The 10,651-nt window shown below is 51.4% G+C and overlaps 3 protein-coding genes across 3 annotated transcripts; 1 reads left to right on the plus strand and 2 right to left on the minus strand.

The window, feature by feature from the left end:
- Positions 1-2,084: 2,084 nt before the first annotated feature.
- CSUI_007687 (uncharacterized protein) lies at positions 2,085-2,600 on the minus strand (the record flags this gene model as incomplete). Its single annotated transcript, XM_068067832.1, has 1 exon — positions 2,085-2,600. A coding segment is annotated over exon 1 (375 nt), but the record flags the coding sequence as incomplete, so codon positions are not given.
- Positions 2,601-5,519: 2,919 nt separating this feature from the next.
- On the minus strand, positions 5,520-6,609 carry CSUI_007688 (ring box protein 1 family protein). The gene is made up of 2 exons (XM_068067833.1): positions 6,125-6,609; positions 5,520-5,870 (listed from the first exon to the last, which is right to left on the minus strand). The coding sequence occupies exons 1-2, from the start codon at positions 6,389-6,391 to the stop codon at positions 5,724-5,726; spliced, it is 414 nt and encodes a 137-aa protein (XP_067920191.1). The 5' UTR covers positions 6,392-6,609; the 3' UTR covers positions 5,520-5,723.
- Positions 6,610-6,728: 119 nt separating this feature from the next.
- Positions 6,729-10,321, plus strand: CSUI_007689 (uncharacterized protein; the record flags this gene model as incomplete). The annotated part of the gene is made up of 3 exons (XM_068067834.1): positions 6,729-7,183; positions 7,843-7,986; positions 10,272-10,321. Coding segments are annotated over exons 1-3 (360 nt in total), but the record flags the coding sequence as incomplete, so codon positions are not given.
- Between the last annotated feature and the right edge of the window lie 330 nt (positions 10,322-10,651).

Here is a 10,651-nt window from a genome sequence, read left to right on the forward strand (position 1 = left end):
TGGATAGCAATCAGGAAGCAAAGTTTTCCCTAGGAACTGGTATTGCAAGGGCTGCTTAACAGAGATGCACACATGCCGAGAGGATAACCAAGGCGAACGCAGCCTTTGCTAAACAGCCTTTCAGCGCCATTCTTACTCACTTGTTGCCCACTGTCCTGCACTAGTACTCGCGTGCACTGCAATTCTGCTGTCCATAGCTAGGCATGTGACATTTTCCTCGGAGACTCTGTGTTGTTGCCTGCGAGAGACGGCAACGGCGGATCTCTGGGGCCGAAACTGCGCTTAGTAGACAGGCGGAAAGAGAGTACGGACACAGGGTCTGTGGACTGGAGACACTCTTTAGATCATAGAGAGTAAGCGTGCTTCTTCTTGGGCTGGCAATTATTTTACAAGGGCCATGGAGGGAGCTAAGCACGTCACAGCACTGCCAGTCTCCTAAAGTGGTCAGTACTGGCTGTACTACGAGGGACCCGAACAGAACATCATCTCAGCTACCCAGCCGGACGGATTTAGCCCGGGGTCTAGCGAAGAAAGACGTTTAGGGCCCAGAGCAGCCAGCGCCGGGTAGACATCGCGCTCCTTGGGACGGACTTTTCGCGATTGTTCGAAGTCAGCGCACACGTATTGCAGTCACGTATTCGTTATGTTACGGCCCAGGGATACAAAGATGGATAGAGCATTGAGGAACCTCACAGGAGTTAGAGAAGAACACTGAACAGAAAATGCTGCCAGCTGGCATTGTCTGAGCACGCGACGGGTAAAAGTGAGCACACGGCTAGCGACTGTTCCGGTTCACCAGAGAGACAAGCTACTGTCATGAAGAGGATTGGGCGCTCGTGGAGGCGGCACAACTAGGAGAGCCTCGTGGCCTGCCCGAGACCCGTGCAAGCCAGCCTCGAAAAGCGCAACTGACAGGCGCAATCTCATGTCACGTAGTAGTTTATCTGTATCAAAACCATAGCTGATGCCGAAGTGCTTGAATCTTCCTATATGTGGATCCCCCAGCATAACCCGTTCATGTTTTATTGCTTCCACACGTGACTGGGCGGCTTCCGTGGTGTGGTGGAGCCTATCAGGATCAGATACAGCAACGACTGCAAGTTTCTCTGCCGCCCTCCGAATTCTCTCCATGATCTCTTCTTGTCTTCGAAGCTGGTCCCGACGCCTTGCTTCCCTCTCCCGACACTTCCACTCGTCCAGCTCTCGTCGGCGTGCAACCCGGATGGCGTCTCTCTTCCTTCTCGCTGCAGACTCCTTTGCTTCTTCCCGGGCCTGTAGTTCGGCAGCCGCCTGCTGTTGCTGCAATAGTTCTTCTTTGGCCTGAATGTAATGAAGCACCTTCTCTTTCATCTCCTGTTGCCGTTTGCGTTCCTTCAGCTGTGCCTTTTCCTGTTTGCCAAGCTCCAGGGCCTTCTCTGCCTCTTCCGCCTGTCGCCGTAGTTCCTCTTTCGCATGAAACGCGGCTCTCTGGCTCTCGAGTTTTTGCCGGAGTTCTAGAGATTTCTTTATTTGCCGTTCCTTCTCTTTTCTTCGCACACATTCCCCACCAAAGCTGAGCTTAACGTTGTCATACTTTTCTTTTGCGGCCTTCAGAGCTGCTAGCCTAGCTGCAGTGAACTCCGCGCAGCGCCCATTCCTCCGCTGGTGCAAGAGAGCGATCTTCTTGTGCACCTCGGTAGCTTCTCGGAGCACTCCGACTGGTGCGTCTGGAAACTCGAGCTTCAGTCGGTTCAACAGCAACTCTCGGGGAGCACCGGGATACGAGAACTGCCTACAAATGAAGTTGAACGTGTCTGCTATGGCATCCGCCGAAGTTTGAGCTTCGAGTAGTGCACTTGGCCCTTCCTCGGAGCACGAGACCGCACCCTCCTGTAGTGGGACTCCCACGCTTTCGAAGGAAACTGCTTGCGACTGGTCAGAAGCAGCAGGCCTCGTCGTCGCGTCCCCTGATCCGCTCTCCTTCACCGAATGGCTGTCAGCAGGTCCGCCAAGCTTCTGGTTGACAACCAAACTTTCGTTCTTCTGGGCTTCAGTTGCTGTGTCAGCAACACAGTCACTGCCGCTCGCCGACACAGTACTGGCTGGCCCTGCGAGACTGATACACTTCACTTCCGTTGCTAGAGACTCCCCTGTTCTGTCCGGGAAAGAAGATGGGGAAGGGTGGAGGCGAGAAAGCAGGTCTTTCTTCTGTCCCGCTAGGTTTAGGTTTTTTCCTTTGAGATCCACATAATCAGCTCGGAAGTCTAACTCCAAGCGCTCGATCTCATCTTGGTACTCTCTCCGGACCTGGCTGAACAGGCCGCCTCTGAATGTATTCTCCGAGTCATCATCGTTTTCAGTGCACATATCGATGAACGCCTCTTCCTCGTCTGTCAGTTCTCCCGGCTCCCAGGAAGAGTGAGCCTCTTTTGAGGTGTGATTATACCCCAAGTGTGACAGCCCTGCGTTGCAATTTCTCATCTCTAGGCGGATGGCCTTTTTGCTGGCCAGCAGCTCGTGGTGCGCAGCAGCATGTGCTATCTCCAGCTCTTGCTCCGCTGCAATGAGTGCCAGCCCATACTGTCGGAGCAGTTTCAGGAACGCTGCAATCTGCTGCGGCCGCGTTCTCTCTGGACTGTGGTTAGCAGTATCCCTGAGGAGCTCGCCCTCGCTCGGGTTGTGTTTTGAACTCCAGAGCGGTCGCGACAAGTCTTGCTCGTCGATAGCTGTTGCTTGCGTACTACAGAAGCTGGCAGACAGACCGGCGGGGAATGCAGCAAGCTGTTCTTCAGTCCCAGTACTTGTACACCGGATCCGCTCAGCAAGCCGAGGAAGTGACTGTTGTGTCCGGCCATCATGAGCACGAGTTCTTGGGGCAACGCGCTGCCGTTCCCTCTGTCCGGAGGACTCGCGAGCGCCTCCCAAGTCGGCCGCAACTGTACGGCCGAAACGAGCAAGCATCCATCCCGTCTTTACTAGGTCACCGGGACACCATGGTACTGACAAGCCGTCCGCAGAGCGAAACGGGCCGACGTCTGCCCCATTGCCCGAGTTGCACTCTGTCGTGTCTCCTACTGCCACTCGGGTACCTGTATCAGGCCCGGTGCCCACGCCGCAGGGACACGGCACGATTCGCGTGCTCTCGCCTGCTAGCAAGGTTTGGCTGGCCCCTTCAATGTCATGTACAAGGCGATGGAACTTGCGAATGGATAACTCGGCCTCCCGCCTCTGGTCTTGTAAGGTGGCGTGAAACTTGAGCCATTCGTTCTTCTGCTGGCCCAAGGTTGTAGCTTTGTTGAAAGATCTCACGACACACTGCAGAGCATTCAGCTTTTCCAGGCTTTTCTTGTCGGAGGCACGTGCTTCTGCCACAGTAAATGCACCGCGGCGATAGCACCTGTTCAGGCGTTTTGAGTTTTTCATAGCGCCGCCAGCCCTGCGGGGAACCGCTGCCCTTTGTCAGTGATTCGTCGTGATATGTAAGCCGAGCTGCTGCTGGTAATTACGGGCATGGCTCTCCATGCAAGGAAGAAGTAAGCATAGGAAGCTAAGGACAGTGACACACGGAATCAAGGTCTTCGGCTGTCTGTTACAAATCGCGAACCTCCGAACCCCTTCTGTTCCGGCTTTGTATCGAGCGGTCCCCGCTGGCCCCCATGGGCGGGTACGTCGGGCGCCAGACCAGTTTCTGATACAAGCCCAAGCGTGGCAGCGTTCTCCGACTGGTCTCAACGCCTCGCTCCCTAGCGCCACCCCGGTGCGGGCCCTCTAAGGGTCCCCGAAAAAACTAGAGCTTCAGGAGAGCCACCGCGCTCCAGCCTTGGGCTTCGTTGAGACAAGAAATTAGCATTTCCCTTTTTCACTTATGGCAGACGGAAGGCTGTGGGGCAGCACAGTCCCACAGACGAAACCGCTAGTCCGCAGATCTCCCATTTTCCTGGCATCAAGGTATGGGCCGGGAGAAGCACGCTGGCTCTCACTTCCCTTTGTAAGACGAAACAGTCTGTAGAACCTTTTAGTATCTGGGCTCACAGCGCCGTGGTATAGAAGGAGCCCACTATTCGGAAAGGGAGATAGTCTCAACACCGTTTTCATTGCTTCTGTCCTGGTAAGGAAATATCATGCCAGTCTTTGTCCCCGGAGCTAGCTGCACCTCCACAGCCGCCTTGGAGACCAATCGCTTTCCGGGGGCTAGATTCCAGTAGTCTACACTGACAGCACGGAACTTGTGTACTCGTGTTCTTCCTCAGAAGTAAGCAACTTCAAGGAATCCGAAGCTACAGCTCGTCACTAGGAACTCCCTTCAACTGAGAACAAGGCACCGCCGGCAGCGGGCGGAGCGCCGGCTCGCGACCCGCGGGAGAAGTGGCCGACTGGAGGGCGACGGCCCGCTGTGCCGGGATGAGAGAACCGACGCGCATCTTCTCATTCTGCTACTGATACACGAGCTCTACTCCACGCGACGGAGGTGACCAAACAGGGCCCTATAGAGCTGTTCGCTATTTCATATGGCGTCTAAACTGTGTCTCGGCTTCGGGTGCCCGCTGCTTGTCAAATGATCTGTGGAAATTGTCGCCGGTCAGCATCCCTGCTTAGTACCCGAGCATGCTACACATCCCCCCGTACTTTCTCGATCTCGGTGCTGTCTCATAGTGAAGGGGAAGACGAACGCAGCGGTAGTGCCACACGAATACAGGCCTCGACGTTTTCTGCTTTGCCGAACCGGGCGGTGAACGCAAACCTGAATGTATTTTGTTCTAGGGGAGAGGGCCCCTTTCTGAGCTAGTATACGCAGCACCTCGTGGTGGTCCGTGAGGCAACCCAGTGGCTATCCCTGAGAAACTTGCCCGCGCGTGCTACAACGACTGCAGCGCCGTGCACAGATTCTCACTGAAACACCAAAGGCTCGCCACCTCACGACCGCCTCGTGGACAAAAAGGCACTGAAGGGGAGGCCCCCGAAGCCTTTGACGGTTGACTCTCGTGAGCAGAACCGCTTACAATTATTAAGCGAGAGGTGAGACGGTGTTCCGCCCCCATTGAAAGACCTTCAGCCCTGGAGTGTTCATGACAAGCAACCCGCCGAAGGTGGCCAACAAAGCTCCCTGCACCGCTCCAATTGGCTGCTCCGGCCTTCCCCCACAAGAACATACAGCCGGTGAAGAGACTCCACTTCTCCATAAGAATCAGTGCAGCTTGCATAGGCACTCTTCTTTGTGTGGAAAACTTTCGGCTGACTGGTGCGTCCTGCGAGAAAGTAGAAGTTGAAGACGTCTTGACGGGGGGCGACACCAGTGAACGCACGTTCCCGAGCGAATGCCCACGTGTGGAAAAAAGACTTTCCAGAAGACGGCCTATCTGGGAGACTGTCAACCCCCGTAGGAAGTGGAGCCAGCAAGAAGTAAGGCCGTGAACAGTGTATCCGGGGGCGCATCCCCTAAGCAATCATATACGGGAAAAGCCTTGGGGAGTCTTGACATAGTTCAGGCACTCGGGCGCGGCTCGCAACATCTCTGATGCATGTACACCGAGAGAGAAAGAAATGTCGGCGCGACCGTGTGACAGACATGCAGTGGGGGCAGATTCATCGCAGCCACACCGAGACGAGTGGTTATCTCACCGTGCCACGGAAGAGTAGACGCTTTGAAAAGTGTTCTTAGGCAATGCACAACATCGAAGCTTCCTCCAAGCCGACAAGTACTAAGAGACACGCTGGCAGAATTATCTTCCGGCAACTTGATCCATTCATCGGCCATACTTCTGAAACTCCCAGTCGGCGTTGTCAAGCGGACAGACCTGTCGCGTTTTGAGCCACCTCGAAATGCAGTGGAAATGAAAAGCGTGATTGCAGACGCCCCATGCGACTGTGCACTCGTCAGAGTTCGAGCCTCCCTGGAAAAAACAGTCGCACACGGTTGAAAAAGTCCGGATTCGAACCCTAAACCCTCGAGAGCTCGTCTCTCCGGTACACCACGGCAATCCTGAGTCACTACGCAAGGACAGAAGCTCCCTCCACTAACAGCCTGCTGTACACATACACACACGAAAACACCTGTCCGAGGTGGTGCTTGCTGCGAGTCCCCCTCTCTTCAATCCACCACCACTTCGGCCAGTCTCCGCCGAATGGTACGTGAAGAGGTATTTACCTGGCTTGCTTGACACTCTATACAGAGATCCATGATGTGATTCCTGCAAATGGCGCAGTTGTCCACAACGATGTCCCACGACCACAGTGCAACGGCCGCCCACTTTTTCACCTCGAACCTACAAGCAGGGACACCGGACCCGCTGTCATCTCCTGCGAACGCGCTCGCGCTGCTACTACTGCTACTGCTGGAAGAAGCCGGAGTTGTGCCGGATGGTGTGCTGACGTCCATAGGGGACATGGGATCGTCAGCGGCGCTCGCTGACATTGTGAAATCTTGACTGCGTAGATCCTGGGAACTTCTAGGGATCAAGGATTCACCGGGATGGGAAAGCCGCAAACTGCCTCCCGTCTTCGTACCAGGGGAGCTTTAGGTAGCACACCCAAGCGTTCCGCGAGTGTGACTGCCGACAGGCACAAAGAGTAGAAACAAGCAAAAGCCTGAAGTCTTGAACTCAGTTTGCCATCGGCAGGTGCCTCCTTTGCATCAAAAATTCTGCATGCAGAGGCCTCTCTCTCTCTGCACGGCGCTGGGAAGCTGGGTAAGAGCGCAAGACCCGCGCTTTCCGGTAGGAGTACGTCTTGGATGAAAAGCTGTGGCCTGTGTAAAGCGAAGCTGCAAGCTCCCTGTCAAGACACCTTTCTGTAGCCTGATGACTTCGGAGTTTACTTCTTGCTCGTTGTCTTATTCTTTTCACCCAGAGCGCTTCGGGTCTATTCAACTGTGTGCGGCTCTAGCTATTTCAGAGACAGCAACAGACTGTTTGAGTGCCTGCATGCTGGCGGGTCGACGGCCCAAGCAAGCAAGGAAGAGCCTTCGCAAGGGAGGTGATGGGCGACTATCCGGCCAAAAGATAGCTTTTTATGACATTTCTTGAGTCAGATTGCAAGCCATGAATATCGCCGTCCAAAGTTTTCGTCGTACTATCTCCCCCTTTCGCCTGGGCCCCACCATGGCTTCCTCTCGATGCCTCTCAAGTGCTACTGCAACGGTCTTGCCTCGAGATTCGAATCAGGCCCTCGGCATAGCCCAGTACGCGATTGACTTCCTTAGCGGCAAGTACGTTTCCCTTTTTTCAAATCCCGAGTGTATACATACTACTACGGAAAGAGGCCTCACAGCTTGTTCATTATTTCGTTTCCTCTCGCACATGACTACACTCTACAGACACCTTGGTTACCAAGGCATACATCGTTCGGCTCGAAGCTGCCATCGAGCACGTATCTGTCTGCGTGGAGCACCGTCTTTCTCCAAGCTATTTCTTGGTGACAGCCAAGCTGCTTCCTTCTGGTATCTCTTGGAGCTATCCGGTAATGTAAACTGATAAGAACACGAGACCATATTTCTCGCGCGGTTGTGAAACGGAGTGTGTCATTTATGGACCCAACCAGTAACCACTGACTCTCACCCCTGGGTTTCTTTGTTCTCAACTTTACCGGCTGAAAGGAGTTCATCCCCAGTCTTGCTTCAATCTACTCGACCTGGCCGCCTTGTTAACAAGTGAATGGCGTTGAGATGCTCCACTCACACTGTCTCTACCCTTCACATCTTCATGATGATCTGCGGTGTCCGGAGCCGGACCCTCACCTTCATCGTTCTCTCTGGTTCGATAAGGGTCCTGTGTAGTTGTGCTAAAAAAAGGCGCTTGTCTCAGAACGAATAGTGTGATCTATACCAACATGGTCTTCTTTCTTATTCTGCTTCTTCTTCATACATAGATATGGCGACAACATTGAAAAGAGCGTCTACGACAAAGTCCGTCTCTTCCATGCAGACAGCGTGATGTGTGGAATTTCAGCTCTTGCACTGAGGACGAACGCGCCTACCGTCTTGAGAAATGAGGCTTTTGATTATCCTAGTAAGTTCATCGTGAATGAAGTTCCTCTTCTCTGACACCTCTTCTCACACCTACCTCGTTGTCTATTCATCCCGTGTACATACACCTCATACATATGGACTTTATTTTCTCTGTTTCTCTTCCATATTACCTCTCATCTTCATTTCTGTTGTCTTTGTTTCTTTTCTCAAGTCACCATCTTTCTTATACCACTCTCTTTTACCGCTGAGGACTGTAGACCAAAACGACGGCTCCGTTGAAGGCTTTCTTCAACCCTCTCTATGACTTATAGCCCCAAGGTAACGAAGGAGAGAATAGAACCGCTGGATCGAAGCGTTTTTCATGCCTTCCGTGGCTCTTCGCGTCTTCTTGCTTTTTATCTCTCGTTTTGACATATCGGCAAGAGAGAAAGAGCCGAAGATTTGCTGTTTCTTAGAATATCTTCTTATGTAAAAGGTGACTTGCATGTATCCATATACGGCTATTCCTCTCGCCTTCTATTCACCACCCGCGAGACGTTCCGGGAGAGAGAACTTCCTCGCTATTCTCGTCTCTGAGGTCCCATAGTGATCGTGGCAGTAGGGATACTCTACAGCACATGCGAAACCCGTATAACACGAGATGTAGCAGGCATCTGAGGGACGTCTTCTTTGGAAGGGTAGTGTAAGAAAGACTTACCTACGACTTCTTCATTTTCTCACTGATCTCTACTCTTTCTGCTTGTGTTGCCTCACAAAACGTAGCTCTGGAGTGTTCTCTCTACGTATTTCTCTCGACGGCCTGTGAAAAGATCTGAAGCACGCACAGGGGACGAGAGACTATCGATGTGTCTGAAAGTAAGAAGAGTAGTCTTTCTTCTTTCTCCGACTTCCCCTGTCCATCTGGCTTTACTTGTTTTCCTTCTGTCCTTTCTTTTTCTTCGTGTCTTTCTTCAGATGAGTAAGCTGGCTTCACAGAGTTCATATGAATGAGAAATCTCTCAGAGAATTTCTCTTTCTTCAAACGATCGAAAAGAAGAAGACGAACGACGGATGTCTTATTACACTAGGACGTTTTACACCTGCAGCTCCTTTGCATGCGGACGTGTGGTTCTCAACGCGTTTGCACGTGTTTTGTCGCCACTTCAGTTGGGGCAGTAAAAGAAGAAAAAGTAGTGAAGAAACCCCCTTAGAGGAATTCTCTCTTCTTGTGTGAGAGTCCCAAGACAAGCATGCAACCCCTGCTTGTGTAGATCTTTCTTTCTCTCTCTCTCTGTTCGCCGTTGTCTTCTTTCTCCAGACCAGGAGATTTCTCCATCTATCTTGATGCTCGTACACACGTGTATATACATGCATCTACAGACATCAAGCTGTCTATATGTGACCATAGGAGAAGGTCGAGTGTTCATATAGATGGCGTGAAATGCTCTTGTGTATTCTTACCCCTTTGATAAGAAAAGACAGATATAGCACATACTCAACTCAGATACAAGGAACCACGTGAGATAAGGCAGACCACCGATGAAAAAGGACAATCTTCCTCTCACCTTGATTGATAGAAACATAAAACTCCTCTCTTCTCCTTCCTCTCCCTATTCGTTTCCGTGGATTGTCTTTCTTAGGCAGAGAAACAAGATTGTGTCTTAATGATAATTTCTCTTTCTCTTCTTATTCTACTCGTTCGCATCACTCCTCTGTATGTACCTCTGGTTCTCAACATCTCCCAGGTGCCTCTGGAATTCCCTGGGGAATCGGGTGGCTTACAAGGACTTCTGTCAACACAACCGAGGACAGTATCTATCTCCTGACTAGCTATCAATATTCTTCATCTTAAATCTATCTATCTTTTTACCTATCTGTCTTTAATCTATCCGTCGTCTTCTTCATACCTATATGTGCCTTCAGTAGGTTTCAGCGATGTTGCTCTTTGTTTCTGTCTATCTAGTATCTTTTCTTTGTTTTGATAGACTACATAATACACCTGAAGGAGGTGAAGTCATATCATCTAGAAGTCTCGCACTTCTCTCTCCCTCTCAGCCCATTGAAAGAAAACGTCTTTTCTTGATTGCATACATTATACGAGGTGAGTTCCTCGTGCTGATGTATCTTCGCTTTTCTTGCTTGTAAAACACCCCTCACATCATCATGCTTTAGATCGTCAGAAGATACCCACGAAGAGAAACCGCGAGAGAAGGAGGCCGGATGGCGTTATCAAGGATCTATGGCCTATGTCTTTTTGCAAAGTATAAAAAATTGAAACTCCTGGGCTACGCTTTCTATGGAGAAGGCCGGTGTGAGTATGTTCGTGGACTGTTTCATGCATGTGCTTCAGAAAGGGAGCTAGGGTCTTTGGAAGTCTCCAAAGATGTCATCCTGAGAAGGTGAGCCGGTGTATAGACACCCGATCGACGAGGAGTCGTTCTCACTTCTCTACTCCTTTTTCTTAGACAAAAAGACTAGGGAAGATTTCTCTATTACTCTTGTCCTTCTTTCCCTTGGCATTTTCCATTCAGCACCCCTTTCTTGCTTTCTTTGGTCTCATATAACAAAGATTCTTTTCATCTCTTCTCTCAGAAAATGTCTTTCAGCAGGTTCTCCCCATGATACACTTCTATACTCCGTCTTCTGTCTTTCTCTCTCATTGCATCTCCTTTTCTTCTCTGTGTCTCTGATCTACCTCATAGTCTACTTCTGTCTCTATCTATCTATCTA

Source organism: Cystoisospora suis (assembly GCF_002600585.1).
Source record: "Cystoisospora suis strain Wien I chromosome Unknown contig_4123, whole genome shotgun sequence".
Lineage (NCBI taxonomy): Eukaryota > Apicomplexa > Conoidasida > Eucoccidiorida > Sarcocystidae > Cystoisospora > Cystoisospora suis.

Bases quoted from the DNA above. Each gene is read 5' to 3' on its own strand.
- CSUI_007688 (XM_068067833.1), bottom strand. From the start codon at position 6,391: ATGTCAGCGAGCGCCGCTGACGATCCCATGTCCCCTATGGACGTCAGC. The intron at 5,871-6,124 runs GTAAATACCTCT...TGTTTTTTCCAG, and splicing joins TAGAGTGTCAAGCAAGCCAG to GGAGGCTCGAACTCTGACGA.